General features: G+C 51.7%; 1 protein-coding gene across 2 annotated transcripts in view; it reads left to right on the top strand.

The window, feature by feature from the left end:
- The window catches only part of CBL (Cbl proto-oncogene), an 85,891-nt gene extending 71,889 nt beyond the window's left edge, over positions 1–14,002 (top strand). For both annotated transcript variants that reach the window (XM_051837710.3, XM_089334157.1), the window contains 7 exons: positions 1,568–1,699; positions 1,787–2,164; positions 3,909–4,003; positions 9,083–9,223; positions 9,615–9,712; positions 10,417–10,599; positions 11,475–14,002. In XM_051837710.3, the coding sequence (XP_051693670.1) occupies positions 1,568–1,699; positions 1,787–2,164; positions 3,909–4,003; positions 9,083–9,223; positions 9,615–9,712; positions 10,417–10,599; positions 11,475–11,749 (1,302 nt within the window). In that variant the 3' untranslated portion in view covers positions 11,750–14,002. The remainder of the gene's footprint in view (positions 1–1,567; positions 1,700–1,786; positions 2,165–3,908; positions 4,004–9,082; positions 9,224–9,614; positions 9,713–10,416; positions 10,600–11,474) is intronic.
- The last annotated feature ends 3,076 nt before the right edge of the window (positions 14,003–17,078 follow it).

The raw sequence follows: 17,078 nt of genomic DNA, 5'->3' as shown, positions 1-17,078 counted from the left end.
GGATCGGAAGTGGAGCAGCTGGTACTTGAACTGGCGCCCATTTGGGATGCTGGTGTTGCAGGTGGCGGCTTTACCCACTACACCACAGTGCTGGCGCTTTCATATTTTTATAGTCAGGCAGTACAGTGAGCCTTTTTCAGTTTTGGTCTGGGTACAAGTTACATATTTTGGGGTGAGTAACCTCCATGTTTAGTTTGAAGTAGCAATATGATTAGCTAACCCTCTGCACATAAGAGAGAGACAGAGACAGATGGTGAGCAGAGAACCTTCTTGAACAAACGCAGGGAGGTCAGAGCAGCAGTGGCACCTGTTGGGGACTGTGGACATCCTATTGGTGGTGGAGGCCAGACTGAGAGATCTGGAAAAGCCAGCCCCGAGAGAGAGGTCTGATGGGATAAGAACCTGGGAATGGCTGATGGGTTTTGAGTTAGCGACTGTTGAGGAATGGCAGAGCTGATTGTGGTAAGAGAATTTTGTGAGAAGAGACGGTTGAGAGGGTCAGTGATGAGGTGTTTGTGCTGAGTGGGAGTTAGCTTCACTGCTCGTCTGACTCTTAGTCCTTGGCGTGTGCTGCTTGGTGTTGACTCTTACTGCTTTGTGCTCTGCCGTGACGCCGTGTTTCTTACACACGAGTGGAAGCTAGTAGCTGGTGATGAAGGCCTTCTTTTCTCCCGCTGGCCAGCCAGCACTGACAGGACGCAGGAGGGGGTCGTGGTTTTCCTGTCGCCTTGCAGTAGTGTCTATAATGCGTGTTTGCTGCTGCCCGTCAGCGCGGCTTCCTGTTAGGGAACTGCACGTGCAACATAGCATTCCAGAGAAGTCCCAGCCCTCCTCTGGACAGCTTCCTTCCTTCCGCCAGCTTACCACTGTTCCTTGCCCTGGTCCAGGCAGGCACTGCAAAAAGCTGCACGTGCATTGTTTTCCTAGGTTGGCACCTCACTTTTTAGAACATAAATTGACAGAAAATAGTAACCCATTCTAGTTACCAAGTTGAAATAATTTATGTCTGGGGAGTACTCAGGATGGATGTTGGTGATATTGTGGATCGTTTTCTCTTAGAAATCTCTGTCTTTTTCTTTTCATCAGAATAAGCCACAGAAAAGTTACTGTCTCTGCTTGCTTATTCTTCCCCCTGAACATTTCCCCACGTGGTTTGTTCAGGGACTGGTGCCCGTCCCATTCTTTTTATATAGGTTCTGTTTCTGATCCTGCAAAGATTTTTTTTTCTTCATCCAAAGAAAGTAGTAGAAAACTGTGATACTGCTGAAAACTGTAAGTGAGGGAACTTTGTCAGCACTGCCGTTTCCAGATGGATTTGCCTGTAGTTTGCCACCTACATGGTATTTCTGTGATTGAGAGTGCCCTCTTATGGTGACAGAAAATAGTGCAGTAAGGGCTAGAATCTGTACGTTTCTGAGTTTTTAAAAAACGAGGGGTTTGTGTGACCCAGGCCTGTCTGGCCTATTGGTAGTCACAGTCCGTGTTCACATCTGCAGCCTTGGCAGGAGTTGACTGATGCCAGTTCCCCCAGCCAGAGCAACCTGGTTATACAGTTTATTTGTTGTAGGTGGAGCGACCTCCGTCTCCGTTCTCCATGGCCCCACAAGCTTCCCTTCCCCCAGTGCCACCACGACTTGACCTTTTGCATCCTCGAGTGTCTATTCCTCCAAGTGCTTCTGGCCTTGGCACTGCTTCGAAGGTAAAGCATTACCCATCTCTGCAGTCTGCCGAGTCCTCGCCGTGCATTAGTGGGCTTCATTGATTTCCTCCCGTTGTGCTTCCACAGGCTGCCTCTGGCTCGTTGCACAAGGACAAACCGCTGCCAATACCTCCCACACTGCGAGATCTTCCGCCACCACCGCCTCCAGACCGGCCCTATTCTGTTGGAGCAGAAACCCGACCTCAGAGACGCCCCCTGCCCTGTACACCAGGCGATTGTCCGTCCAGGGACAAGCTGCCCCCTGTCCCCTCTAGCCGCCTTGGGGACTCATGGCTGCCCCGGCCAATCCCCAAAGTACCGGTAGCTGCCCCAAGCCCCAGTGACCCCTGGACAGGAAGAGAATTAACCAACCGGCACTCACTCCCATTTTCCTTGCCCTCACAAACGGAGCCCAGGGCAGAGGTTCCCAGGCTTGGAAGTACATTCAGTCTGGATATTTCCATGGTGAGTCTTAAGTTTGAAATTATTTAGCCTGTTACTGAATATTTATGGGTGATATCTTAGGGATCAGAGTTTTATATGATAGGTTTTGCATAGAATCCAGAGATAACATGAGGGCACTTCAGGAAGTTTGTGCAAAATGAAACTAAAAAATCTTTTTTTGGTGCAGAAAAAATTGAGGCATTCACATGTAGTTTTTTCTAACGCACGTTTTCCCTAAGCCTTCCGAAGACTCCTCCTAGAGCATAATCCCCGTCCTCCAAAAGCGTGAGTGTGAGTAGAGCGAGTGGGGGCCAGCTTGTGGGTGTCTTCCTGTGGTTGCTGTGGCACTAGAAAACACGCAGTTTAGAAAAGGAGACATGACCTCCAGCCAGAGCCACCGTGAGGGCCTGATGGAGAGTGGCGTCCGAAACTCAAGTCTTCTTTGGAAAATGGATCGGAGCCCCAACAGAGAGGTGTAAGGGGTATTGTGGCATGATGAGTAGGTCGACTTGAGTGGAGCAGAAATGTTGTGGTTAGACAGGACCAGAGGCAGTGGTAATACTAGATTGGAAGACCTTGGATACTCCTTCCCAAAAGCATTTGAATTTAGTTGGGTGGGCAGATTTTAAATTAGTGAAGTGACATGAGCAAAATGATGAATGGGGGAGATAATGTAGTAGTGTGTGCAGGATGGTTAAGAAGAGAGGAGACTGAGAAGGGCAGTGGTCTTTCCTCTAAGCACATAGGGGTTCTAGAACTAGGGAGATGGGAGAGGAATGTTTGGTCTTCTGTTGGTTCACGTATGCACTCACCAAAAAATCTTGCCTTCACATTTGTTTTCTAGTGGGAGGAAAACAGTGTAGAGTGAGTAAGATCTGTAGTCTGTTCACAGAGAAGACTGTTAGGAGAAAAACAGCTCAGGTATAGGGAGAGCTGGAGCTGGGGTGGAAGGCACATGGAGGACCCCCCTACGTTTCTGAGCCAGAGGGAGGGTGGGCTGTGCTGATCCTGGGAAAGATTGTTCCAGAATGAAGGGGAAGCAGATGGCAGAGTGCATTTAAGGAACATCCAGGGGTTTAGTGTAGCTGCACTAAAGGAGCAGAGGGTACATTGCCGTCGGTAAGTAGAAGCGGGCAGACGGAGCAGTGCCCTGGAGAGCATGAGTCGGATGCAGGAAGACTGGGGAGGGGAGTAGGCAGTGGGTGGAGGCCAAGGCGGGAAGTTGCACCCATACTTGCTGAGGTTTTCAACCCAGCTACCTGGGGACGGGCTGAATGTGCGAAGCGCCGCTGATGGAGGAATCGGCAAGTGGGAGTCTGTGACCCGACCACGCCGGGGTGGGAGCGTGCCGTGCAGAGCCGTGGCACGAGAGAATGGTGTGCACTTGGTTGCTGGGACGGGAAGGGAGCGGGTAGCTGGCATCCATGTGGTAGCAGTCTGCTGTGACTGTGGTAGCAGCGACGGAGAATGACCATTTTGAGTTTGGTTGTAGATTATTTAAACTAGAAATGGTGTTTGTATCGATAGCTAAACAAAAAAACACCTGTTCCCCTGACTCACTCTAGATCTGTCTCCCTAACCCTTATATTTGAACGTTCCTCAGAGCCGGAAAGAAAGCGTGCCTTTGTCAGTGCGATGAGCCCTAGGCAGGGCACTGACAGAGAGGGCTGTGTCTGTGTGTTGTCCTTGTTGACTGAATAGATTAAGAGGAGATACTTAGCTGCGGTAAGGAGGTTCTCTTTCAGCACTTTGCTTTACTCTCCAGAATGTGAACAGCAGCCCCCTGGCAGGTCCAGAGTGTGAACACCCCAAAATCAAGCCGTCTGCATCTGCCAACGCCATCTACTCTCTGGCTGCCAGGTACGGTGACTAAAGCAAGCTGTGTTGCACACCGTGGGCTGTGCTTTCCAGCGGCTCACTTACAGGAAATTGAGGAAACCAAGAGAAGTGGAAAAAGAAAATAAAAGTTGGTCTGTAGCTGTACCAGGCAGCAACAGTTGTATATTATGTTTTGGATCATTTTCTTCTTTTCTCTTCTCTGTGTGCATGTACATAAATCTGCCTTGTTGAAGCGTGTCCATTTTATTAATCTTTTCCAAGAAGTAATTTTGGTTGTGTTAGTTTTCTTTTTAAATAATTTTTAAAAATATTATTTGAAAGGCAGAGTGACAGAGAGAGAAGGGGAAAAAGAGAGAGAGGACTTCCCTCCACTGGTTCACTCCCTGAATGCCCACAGCAGCCGGAACTGGGCCAGACCAAAGCCAGGAGCCAGGAGTTCCATTCAGGTCTCCCATGTGGCTGTAGGAGCCCAGGTACTTGGATCACTTTCAGCTGCCTTCCGAGGCACATTAGCTGGAAGCTGGATTGGAAGCAGAGTTGGGCCTGGAACTAGCACTCCAGTACGGGATGTGGGCATGACAAGCAGTGGCCTAACCCTCTGTGCCACACTGCCAGCCCTCTGTGGTGATTCTACTGGGTGCCTGCTTTCTGTTCTTTTTCCAACTTTAATTTGGTTTGCTGTTTTCTGATGTCAGAAGTTGGATGCTGTATATTGGTCTCCGTGGACTGTGACAGATACCATAGACTGAGTGGTTTAAATGGTGGTGATTTATTTCTCACAATTCCCGAGGCTGAAGTCTCAGATCAGGATGCCCACAGGGTCTGTTTCTGTTTCTGATGAGAGCCCTCTTCCTGGCAGGTAGACAGCTGCCCTCCCATCTCACCATGTCCTTACATGGCCTTGCTGGGAGTGTGGCACCTAGGGAGGGGGGAGGATGGACAGAGAGAAAGCACCAGAGCAAGCTCTCTGGGGTGTTACTTTAAAAAAAGTTATTTATTTTCATCTAGTTGAAAGGCGGGGCAACAGAGAGAGGCAGAGACAGATCTTCCATCTCCGGTTTCCTCCCCAGATGCCTGCAGCAGTCAGGACCGGTCCACTCGGGGCTGGGTTGGAAGGGGTGGCCGGGATTCCAGCCTGCACTGCAACAGGGTACAGGTGTCCCAGGCCACTATGCCTGCCCGTGGGGTCTCTTCTTAAAAGGACAATAATTGGATCCATTCAGGCTCCACCAGCTGTGATTACCTCCTACAGTTATTATCTCCAAATATAGCCACACTAGGGGTGAGGGCTTCAGTGTATGGATCGGGTGTGGGTGCAGATGGAGGGGCCACAAATACTCACCCAAATGCTCTCGGCAGCCCTAACAGATACTCAGATACTTGGCTGCATTCAAGGCATTTTGATAAATCATATTTTCATTATCATTCAGTTCAAAATATATGATTTTTCCGTTTGTGATTTTGTGAGTTATTTATGGATTGCCTGATTTTTAAACCTTTGAAGGTTACCCTTCTGTTAGTGTTTTCTGGCTGCACAATCAGAAGCCATACTCCAGATGACTAGCTGCTGCTGAATCTGGGAGTGTGTGCCACCCTGGTTTCATGAGAGTGCGTCAGGGCTGGCGTCGTGCGCGCGCACGTGGCAGCGAGGGCAGGTTTGCTCATCACTCAGAGCAGGGCGTTAAATGTATATTGGTTCCTCCTTACTTGTTCTGTCCATTTCTGTTGTGTGTGTCTCATCTGTATAATTAGGGTACATAAAAACTTAGAGTCACTGACTGCTAAATGCTGAGTTTTTATTTACTGATTTTTTAAGATTTATTTTTATTTATTTGAAAGGCAGAGTGACAGAGGGAGAAGCAGAGAAAGAGATCCTCCATCTGTTGGTTCACTCCCCAGGTGGCTACAATGGCTGGGACCAGGCCAGGCTGAAGCAGGGGTCAGCACCTCCCTCTGAGTCTCCCGCATGGGTGGCAGGGGCCCAGGCACTTGGGTCATCTTCAGCTGCTTTCCCAGAGGAAGGCTCTAGGAGGGAGCTGGATCAGAAACAGAGCGGCTGGGACTCAAACCAGCACTCTGATAATGGGGTGCTGGCTTAACCTGCTGTGCCCTGACCCCTTCTCTTCTGTAACAGTTGTCCTAGAAACCCCAGCATGTGCCCTTGACTGGGTAGAGTACACTTTAAATCAGCATTCTTAAGTCTTCCTGCATGCTTACTTTTCCCACAAGTTTATCCTCTGGGACTGCTCATTTCTTCCTGCTTTGCCATCTGGACTCTGTCTGCCCGAAGCACTTCCGTGAGCCTGTGTGCGTGTGTTATCTTCTCTCTGGATTCTGATTCGTTTTGACTGAACATACAAATGTCTTTATTTCATTTCCATTTTTAAAAAATATGTGTTCATTGGGTGCAGTATCCCGAAGTGGTTATTTTCTTTTAGCTCTTTAAAAATATCATTCTACATCATCTTCTGGAGGTAGCTCTCGGCCTTCGTGTCGTTCCTTTATGGGTAACGTTTCTTTTTCTGGGTGCTCATAGGACTTTTTTTTTTTTCCGGTGGTTCCCTGGTTGCCTGTATTTTTACTGTAATGCTCTCATGTGATTTTCTCTATGCTACTTCAAAAACTTCATCGAAAGATAGAATTAAGAGTGGCATTGTGGTACAGCTGGATAAGCTGCCACCCAGGGTGCTCACATCCCATATCAGAGGCCTGGGGTCAAGTTTTGTCTCTGCTCTTGATCCAGCTCCCTGCTAATACACCTGGGAGGCGGCAGGTGATGGCTCAAGTGCTGGGGTTGTTGCCGTGCACCTGGAGACCCAGTTAGTGTTCTGGGCTCCTGGCGTCAGCCTGGTCCCATGGGAGCTGTTTGAAGGCATTTGGGGAGTGAACCAGCAGATGGTATCTCTTTCTCTCTATCTCTGTCTCCCCCTATATCTTTCTGTCACTCTGCCTTTCAAATAATCATTTTTTAATGCTTTTTTCATTTTTCAATGATAATAGTAATATAGACATAAAGTACTTTGTAGTAAGCATTTGTTGGTTTTATAGTTAGGAAAACTAAACACCAGTAAGTACAGAGAGACCAATAAATGCAAAAAGGATGCTGCTTGTATGAGAGCATTTCAGAGGTTCGTGGAAAATGGAAAATGTGTAAGTCATGCATACAATATGCTTTCTCATAACATCCGCTTCCCATCAACTTTTTGAAGACCTTATATACATGGATTCTACAATTTTTTTATCCTTATTTATTTTCAGATAGTGTTTATTCATTTTTCTTTATGTGAAAGGCCTGGAGACAGAGAGGGAGAGAGCTTCCATATACTGGTTCACTCTCCAAATGCCCACGACAGCTGATTCTGAGCCAGGCCAAAGCCAGGAGCCAGGAACTCCATCCAGGAGCAAAAGGGAAGGGAGGAGACACGGTGAATTCACAGTCCAAGAAGCAGTTCTAGGTGTGTGTTTCTCGTGCAGCTGGGTCTTTGTCTCCCTTCAGGGGGCAGGGGGCAGGGAGAGCTTTGTTCCCAAAGCTTCTGGCTGAGGGCTTTGGGTGTGACAGCAAGATCCCCCAAAGCGGAAGACTGGCACTTGTCCCAGAATGGATGCTAACTCTCAAGTCACTTTATCTTCCTTTATTTCAGATTTTTCTCATATAAAATAAAGGAGAAAAGTGTTTATACTCTAAGGTGTTATAGGAGAAAGTTTTTGATGATCAGTGTATCATTTGCAAGCATGGGTGGATTTTAGAATTGGAATTTGCTGCACGTACATCGCCAAGATGTTGTCAGGAAGCTCCCTGCTCTTATTTGCTTCCTCGTGAAAGAAAAATTGGGGTACTAGCTCCAGGACCAGGCCTTGACTAGGACACCTATCTGGGGAGTGGGACTAAGTGATACCAGGTACCCATCCCAGGTGTGATGCTTCGTGAGCATGATAAGCACACTTTTGATCAGCTGAAAGTGAATTATTTAAAAAAAAAAAAAAAGATTTATTTACTTGAAAGGCAGAGTTACAGAGTGACAGGTAGAGGCAGAGAGAATCTTCCTTCTGCTGGTTTACTCCCCAACTGGCCAGGTTATCTGGGTCTTCCACGTGGGTTCAGAGGCCCAAACTTGGACCATTTTCCACTGCTTTTCCCAGGCACATTGTCAAAGAGCTGGATCAGAGGTAAAGCCTGGGGCTGGCGCTGTGGTGTAGCAGGTGAAGTCACCACCTGCGATGCTGGCATCCCATACAGGCACTGGTCCAAGTCCTGGCTGCTCTGCTTCTGATCCAGCTCCCTGCTAATGTTCCTGGGAAGACAGTGGAGGATGACCCAAGTGCTTGGGCCCCTGCACCTGTGTGGGAGACCTAGATAAAGCTCCTGTACTGGCCCAGCTCCAGCCATTGCAGCCATGGGGGAATGAACCAGCAGATCAGAGACCTTTCCATCTGTCTCTCCCTGGCTCTGCCGTTCAAGTAAATAAATGAATAAATCTAAAATAAAAAAGAAGGGGAAAAAGAAGTAGAGCAACTGGGACCCAAACTGGTGCCCATACGGGATTCCAGCACTGCAGCTGTCAGCTTAATCCGCCGTGCCCCAGCACTGGCCCTGAAAGTGAACTTTTAATTAGTGTGCTTTGTAGTAATGACCGGTTTTGGTAGTAGATCAGCAGTTCTCTAGGTGGCCTGTGTTTTGCACTGTCGTATTGGAGCTGTGGGGCAGGCATTTGGCCTGCTGGTTAAGATGCCTGCATCTCATATTGCAGTACCTGGGTTGAGTGCAGCTTCCTGCTCCTGATGGCCAGCTTTCTGTTAGTGGAGAATCTGGGAGGCAGCGGTAACAGCTCGTCGTTGGGTTCCTGCCACCACCATCTGGGAGAGTTACTGTAGTCCCCGCTCTCCCCCACAAGCTGTTGGAGGCATTTGGGGAGTGAGCCAGTGGGTGGGAATGCACTCTGTGTGTGTGTGTCTCTCTCTCTCTTTCAAATAAATAAGTAAATAAAAATTCAGTAATAAATTTGAGTTGTGTCTGTTTTGAAGCCACTGATCTCATTCTTGAAAGTTTTCTGTTAACGTATTAGTTCTTTCTCCTCCCTGCCTCTGTTCTTCACCTGCTAGACCTCTTCCTGTGCCCAAACTGCCGCCTGGGGAACAGGGTGAGAGTGAGGAGGACGCAGAGTATATGACTCCTTCCTCGAGGCCTGTGGGACTTCAAAAGCCAGAGCCGAAACGGCCTTTGGAGATGACCCAGAGTTCATGGTAGGTTCACAGTAACCCTGTTTTGGACCAGACTCCTTAATCTGGATAATTGAGTTGACATCCCTCAGCTGCTTGGCCTGCTACCTACACATAGTGCTACCCAGCCAGAAATCAAGCAGAAAAGGAATTGTAGAACACTAGTGCCTAGTGTTTGAAGTCTTTGTTAAGTGTAAGCAGTTCCAGTTGGGTTTCCCCCACATCACAGTAACCTCAGCAGTGCACACATCTTCAGCTCTCGTTAGGAGTTCCCCTCCTGCCGGTTCTCAATGTAACACAGAAGGAGACCTTGATGGAGTCAGGGCCGGGTGGGGCACAGATGAGTCTTGCTAAGTTGGCAGGTAACACAGGTTTGTTTCCAAAGACCCTTAATGCTGTTTGCCTTCTGACTCAGGACATGTGACGGTGACGAGCAGATCGATAGCTGCACGTACGAAGCCATGTATAACATCCAGTCCCAAGTGCCATCCGTCCCTGAGAGCAGCACACTGGGTGAGTAGCCCATCTGCCACTTTAAACTCAGTGATGTGCCTTAAGAATGAGCCTGTAGTACGAGCATTTGGCTAATGAGAAAGCTGGAGCCAAGCAGAAAGTTCTTTTTAATAATCTTCTTCGGCAAAATGTCTGTGATCCATGCCCGGTAAAGACCCCTTGCTTCTTTGCTGTGCACACAGCTCATTCTCTTTCTGCTCTCCTGGCCTCCCAGGGCCCGAAGACCTTTGTGTTGTATGACCTGGACGTGTGCTGCTGGCCGCTCCCTCTGATTCCCATTGCAGTGATGACATTCTTTCATGTGTGGGCGGTGAACACTCAATTCCCATGGTAACTCGCTTACCAAGTTGAAAGGTCAAGAAGCCTGCACACACAGGCCCTTTGGCCGATCTTCTGAGGTGAAATGCAGAGACAAGTGTTGCATGGATGCTTGAGTCTTTGGCATCACTGGCTGTTAACCTTGGCAGGAATAACCCTTGACACGTTGAAAAAAGAGCCTTACAGGATTGGTGTGCATTTTAGTTCTTTTATCTCTGTCCACAAGGCCTTACATGACCGTGGTCGGGCCCTAGCGGGCCTTCAGGAATTGTTGAGTGAAGTAGAAGGTGGTGTGTGTGTGTGAATGAGTGGGTGCCGTTCTGTTGAAACAGGTTACAGGGTGCGTGCTGTCAGTTGAAGAAGGTAACCCAGAAGCTCTTTTCCAGGTGAAGGGACTTTGGCGGCAACCCCGGCCAACCCTGGCCCCGAGGAATCAGAAAACGAGGACGATGGGTACGATGTCCCCAAGCCGCCTGTGCCGGCAGTGCTGGCCCGCCGCACTCTCTCAGACATCTCGAATGCCAGCTCCTCCCTTGGCTGGTTGTCTCTGGATGGTGACCCCACAACAAGTGAGTCTCCAGGCTGCCTTGGGCTCCTCCCGATTGCTGTGTGCCTCGCTGTTTATGCCAAAACAGAGCTGACCTCCCCAGGGGGGCTAAGGCCACCTGCGGAAGTTCTGTCTAAGCAGGAAGAAAGCGGCTCCTGGGTCCCCTCCTGGGAAGTGCCACTGCAGTCAGACTCAGGACTTTGCCAGACTTAGAAATGAGGCTGTTCCTTGAACCACAGGCCCTTGTGATGGGGTCAGCAGGATTTCCGGCTCTGCTGAGTCTGCCTTGTCCACTCCTTTTCTCCTGGGCCCCTCCCACTGGAAATGGAGGCTGGTGGTTTGGAATGCACGCAGCGTGGGCCTGGAGCCAGCTCCCACTGGGCCTTGACTGTCGAGAGCTGCTCTGCTCGCACCTGTGGCCGCCTGGGAGGACAGCAGTCAGAGTTGTCCCTTGGGAAATTAAAGCCAGCCTCCAGGACAGCTGGTGACAGAGATCCGGGGCAGCCAGTTGTCCGGGCAGGGTGACCCTCACGCAGCCTTTTCATGGCCACAGCTCTCTTCTCCGTTCTGGAAGGGGCAGCTTAGTGTCTCTCCTCTGATCCCTTCAGAATTAAAAAATAACAGAAGCTAGATAATCGTGCGTGAAAACTTGTTGCTAAGAGTAAAGTGTGGTACGGATGTTACAGGCCACGGCAGCAACGGTTACTTAGTGGGACAGGTGTGTGGTATATTTAGAAGGGGGATCCTACTATGACAAGGAGGAGACAGTCCTAAAACCCTTGAACCTGGAAAACCCAGCCTTGTGACTGGAGTGCCTGTGTACCCGATGATATCTTGATCGTATTACTTTGGCCATTAATTGAGGATTTGCAAACATTGTCTTTTCTGTTCTTCTAGACTTCACTGAGGGTTCCCAGGTTCCTGAGCGCCCCCCTAAACCGTTCCCCCGGAGAATCAACTCTGAGCGGAAAGCAGGCAGCTGTCAGCAGGGCGCCAGTGCCGCGGCCGCCTCGCCTCAGCTCTCCAGTGAGATCGAGAGCCTCCTGAGCCAGGGGTACTCCTACCAGGACATTCAGAAAGCCTTGCTCATCGCCCACAACAACATCGACATGGCCAAAAACATCCTCCGGGAGTTCGTGTCCATCTCTTCTCCCGCCCACGTGGCCACCTAGCACATGGCTCCCCGCTGCACTCCAGTGGGCGTGTGAGCTGGGTGCTCTTCTCGAGGGCACCTGGGAGGGCAGAGGCTCCTTTGGAGGCTCCACCAGGAGGTCTTGCCCTCCTGGTGGGGCATCACGTCCGTGGTTCCGAGATTTCAACGCCGTGGAATGAGAACGGAGCAGCTAGTGTGTTTCATTGTATTGGCCTGAGAGCGCATGGCAGGTGTCCTTCAGCCCCGCGCCGAGAGTGGATTTTCATTATGTGGCAGCCTTCCTGGGGAGCAGTCCAGAAAACAGACCAAGTGTGTGCCGTCAGTCCTGACTGAGGACCTACGACTTTCCTGGGTTAAGGATGTAGCCTCGTGTCTGTCCGTCTGTCTGTCTCTGTTGTCTGTGGTCTGTGTGTATCCTGTGATGATGAGGTTAACCTGCTGTGTGTGTTAATCCCAAGAAAGGAATTAGCACAAGGTAGGGAGGAGTCTTTTAAAGACTCCTATCTCCTGTGGTATGCAGCCCAGCCCTAGTGTGTGTTGCAGCTTCAACACTCCTGTTGGCTTAGATGGTCAAGTGAGTAGCTAACGTCTTCTGTTTGTAGAACACCCTCCCTCTGTCCTTTCCCGACAGCTCCTCCTTCCTCGGTGTTCTGTCCTTGGCAGTGGGCTTGCTGTGACCAGCCTGACCAAAGCCGGGCAGCTTATGGGGTGTTGTGTTATGCTGTGTGGTGGCGGTGGCTTGTTCGATAGTTTGGTGGGGGGATGCACTGTTGCTGTATCGTGGTAGTCGTGTTTGATGCCAGCAGCTCACACTGGTCACTCCAAAGCGCTATCTGTAGGAACATTGTTCACGGAAGATGTTTTAATTATCCTAATTGCATAATAACTGATTGGAGATAGAGGCCTTCAGATACATTCCATGTCCTCCCCAGAACACAGTCTGTGGGAGTTGTTGCCTTGGTGCCAGCCGCGTGTTCTGGTGTAGGTCGTGAGTTTCCGCTTCGTGGGAAGGGAACGCTGTCCCCAGGATGACTTTCTGGCCCGGACGCCACGAAGTTTCTCGGAAGCTTTATCGCATGCTGTTCAGATGCACGCGTAGACAGTGAGGGTTCACCTGCTCAGTTTTTCTTCTGATCTGAGTGTGTGTCTCCTCTGACCGTGAGCCAGATTAGATTTCAGAAGTGGGGTTGTCCCCGTTAAGGAGTTGGGGTCCCGCCTGTGGCTCTGGGACTGTCACCTGTCACCTCCTCTCTTCACCGCAGGCCCGTGGACGTCTGCCCTGTCCACCACTGTGTTTCGCACAGTAAACAGATGACATTCGGTGGAATAAAGTACTGTAGTGAGAGACAGTGAGGGCGAAGCTGGCTGTGTGACTGCAGCTTCCTGAAGAAGACCCCTGTCCAGTGGCAGGATCGCTAGTCGGCCCCTGTAGACACTGCCAAGCAGCCCCTCGCGTTCCTCCACCCTGTGGCCGCGGGCTCTGCTGCCTCCCCTCGCAGCGTGTGACCTGCTCCTCGCCGGCGGCTGGTCTGCTCTGTGACAAGTCTGCCTGCCTCGCGGTCCCAGCCGCACTTCGCCTCTAGATCCCATCTGCAAGGTGCCTCCTGAGCGCAGCCGTCTCTCAGGCTGTCGGCTCCAGCACCAGGCACTTTCCCTACTTTTCTCCTGGTGCAGCTGCTGCCCTGTCTTTGGGTTTTTGCCTCTGGCCTCACAGGCGCTTTGATTCCCGATCAGCGGTACAGGACCTCGTACCAATTGCCATGGTTACCCAGTGTCTCCTCTACATGGCAGGAAACATGGTGTGCCAGCCGGGCCTCCTGAAGTGTGGCTGGGGGTGGGAACTGGGGAGGTGGCAGCGAATAAGGACTACTATAGTGGGGAGGGTATGGGGTTAGCCCCTTAGTCTCTGTCCTAACAGTATCTGGGCTGAGTAATTTAGAAAGAAAAGAGGAGGGGCCAGCACGGTGGTATAGTGGGTTAAGTCGCCACCTTTGATGCCCACATCCCATGTGGGCGCTGGTTCAAGGCCCAGCTGCTCCACTTCCCATCCAGCTCTCTGCTATGGCCTGGGAGAGCAGTAGAAGATGGCCCAAGTGCTTGGCCCCTGCACCCACGTGGAGGACCTGGAAGAAGCTCCTGGCTCCTGGCTTCGGCCTGGCCCAGCCCTGGCTGTTGCAAGCCGTTTGGGGAGTGAGCCAGCAGATGGAGGATTCCCCCACCCCACCCCTGTAACTCTGCCTTTCAAATAAATAAATCTTTAAAAGAAAGAAAAGAGGGTACTGGGCTCACAGTTTTGGAGGTTCCAGGGCGTGGCACCACCGTTGACTCAGCACTGGCAAGGCTCTCGTGGCAGGTGGTATCCCAGTGTCAGTAGTGTGTCCTGGTGTGGGAGACGACAGGGAGCCAGAGACCAGAGACAAGCCAGGCGTGCGCTGCTCACAGCCTGTTGCCAAGCACCAACCAAGGCTATGGGAGGGTGGCCCCAGTTCCTCAGCCCCACCTCTTCCAGCCCCCCCGCCACCTGCTCGCAGCCACACTGGGGACCTCGGGGTCAGAGCACATCCAAGGCAACCACCAGCTGCTTCCAGACGCTGCCGCGGTGGCAGAGTTAAGGTGAAATCCAGTCATGCCAGAAAACAGCACCGGCTTCCAGTCCAGCTGTACTGTAATTTTTCCTTCTGAGTAGGTTTTGCCCACCATCTAAAGATTTATCAAGAACAGAAAGTGCCTGGTCGTATCACTGCTGCCTTGTTGAGTGTGTCCCGCTCTGCTGAGATTCCGTGCGTGTGCTGCAGCCTAGGAGCAGCCTCACTGTGTCCTTCCGGTCCCCGTTGCCACCTGAGCCAGTCCTGAGACAGGGCCCGGTGCTGGGCTGCACGTGAGCCCCTCTGCGGGGTGTGTCTGCAGCCGTTCGAGGGTCAGGCCCGTGTCCCGGGGTCTTCGGCTGCTCCCAGGGCACACCTGCGCCGTGGAGGCGAGTCTCGGAGAGTCCACGTGGCTCTTGTTTCGAGGGTGTTCTCAGAGCGACGTTTTCCTTGGGCTCAGCACCAGTAGCCCATTCTTCATGCTCCATTTGGTGGTTATCAGTTCTGTGGCTCTGCTGTGAATTTAGGTTTTATTTTGAGTTTTTCCATGTTTGTCCCTTGCACCCTCCTAATTGAAAATGTGGGGAAAAAAAAGTCTTCCTCTTTCTCAGATTCATCCCTCTGTTTCACCTGCACCTGTTGCTGCTCGGCCTGTGTCTTCCTGGATTCTTCCACAGCCCCGTGGCCCGGCTGTGCTCCACCCGCCAGCTGCCCTTCCCTCCCTCCGCTAAACTGAAGGTTTTGGGAAGTGGGGAAACCTGCTGGCTCCGCCACGCAGCTCCCACCAGTTAGGTCACAGACTGGGCGGTTCACCGTCAGTGTTTGTTCTTGCTGCTCGCTCCCTGCCAGGGCCCTGTTCTTCTGTGGCCGCCCCCAGCCCCACTCTGCATTCTGCCCTTTTCTGTCCCCTTTCTCCTGGGCTCCAGGACGCACCACCTGGGGCTGGCTCTCTTGGTATCATTTAGCTGTTCCGTGGACTCTGTGTTCTCGAGTGGGGGATTGCCATTCTTCGACTTATAATGTTGGTTTCCCCTATGGGAAGGTAAAGTCCGTTTATGGTCTGAGCAGCAAACTTGGAAACGAAGTTCTGTAATACACTTGCTTGCAAACCAGGGGCCAGCACTGTGTTCCCCCGAGGCAGCGCTCACAAGATGGAGTCCTTTTGTAGGAGGTGGGTGGTAGGTTAATGCAGTCTTCTCCTAGCTCGCAGCATGGTAGTCGGGCTTCCAGGTTTAAGTCCCGGCTCGCCGCCGGCCTTTCTGATTCTGGAGCGGCCTCTGCCCATTGAGGAACAGCGCTTTACCATCGACCAGGCTGTAACGGTTTGTTCATTCTTCACAGCGTGCTGGAAATGCCAGCTCTGTGTTCTTGCCCGCCACCACAGGGGATTGCACCTGGGCGGCCCAGCACTTGCATTTGGTCCTAAAATAGTGTGTAGTCTTAGGCACAGCTTTTGCCTGGGCTGAGCTATCCTGGGTAACATCCGTCTGAGACCCCCTTCAGCCCCTGTTCTCCTGGAGTCAGTCTTGTGCCCCCCCCCCATCTTTGTCTTCTGGTGGAAGCCATGTGGTGGGTTGAGGGGCATGCTGGCTTAAAATTGCACCACAGGACAGTAACCGTTTAAACAAAGCACCTGCCCGCAGTTCCCTTTCCTACCTAGTGCCTTCCTGGGTCTTTTTTGGTGGGCTGATGGTGTCCCAAATCCCTCTCATTGGAAAGGTTTCCCTACGCCCCCTCTGGGACCTGTCACTGCCTCCTGTGTTCTTGGGAATTTGTTTCCCAAGCCATGACCGGACTTTGCAGCTGATCCTGTGTCCTTGAAGGGACGGACAGAGTGGGGGAGGGGTGGGCAGCGGTCTGCAGGTCCTGGTCTTCAGTCAGGTGTTTGTTTTCCGAGGACCAGACAGTAAGAAGGTTGAGCTGGTCAGTTCTCACCGTGCCAGCCTGTTCTCCCAGAGTAGGGAGTCCGCGACCCCAGCGCTAAGTGCCAGCGCCGTTCATCATTCTGCCAGACTGTAAAGCTTTGGACAGTCGCCCTAAGGTGTGCGGACTCGGCCGGAAGCGCTGCTCTCACTGCTTGGAGCTCAGCCCACCTTGGAGTCTTCCTTGGAGAGTGTGCGCGCGGCAGCTTAGTGCACCGGGGAGGGCGGGCGGCGGAAGAAGGTTGAGGCTGCATTTTTGACCATCCTGCTTAGGGATCCTTTGGGTAGCAGACACAGAAACACTCCAGCTAAAGAAAGGAGAGGGTCATCATTAGGTTGCACGCTATTGCCCGGCGCCCAGGACAAGCGGTGCCAGGTTGCCCCCTGGCCCTTTACCCTGGGCCACAGCTTACTAGGGGCATGTGTAGCCCCCGGACAGGCACCCCAGACCCTAAGTCCACGTGACCTTCCAGCTTGAGGGATCCCCAGGTGTCTGTCCCTGGCCAGTGGGGGACAGGACAGCCACAGCATGGGTGGACAGCCACCAGCTCCCTGGGAGGATTTCTGTGGTGGTACAGCTGCTGTTCTGCTTTTGTGAGAGTGGGAGTGCCTAGGCTGCGGAGACTGACTGAATCCTGGTCACCACCGCTGTTTCCTGTTTTTCTTCCTTTTCTGAGTCTTGACATCCAGTTTCTTTGCCGCCTCTTCAGAAGCAGTGCGTCCTGCCCCGTGCTGGGTGTCCTGCCTCCACACAGCCTCAGGGCTTCCGCTTCTTGCTGGCTAGAGAGCAGATCCTTGTTCCATTGCGCTCGGTGCATGTGGGCTCCTGGCGCAGGGAGCC

This window comes from Oryctolagus cuniculus, chromosome 1 (genome assembly GCF_051225735.1).
Source record: "Oryctolagus cuniculus isolate XC-2025 breed Fujian yellow rabbit chromosome 1, ASM5122573v1, whole genome shotgun sequence".
Classification (NCBI taxonomy): Eukaryota; Metazoa; Chordata; class Mammalia; order Lagomorpha; family Leporidae; genus Oryctolagus; species Oryctolagus cuniculus.
The sequence above is the reverse complement of the archived record's forward strand: the minus strand, read 5'-3'. Positions and strand labels throughout refer to the sequence as shown.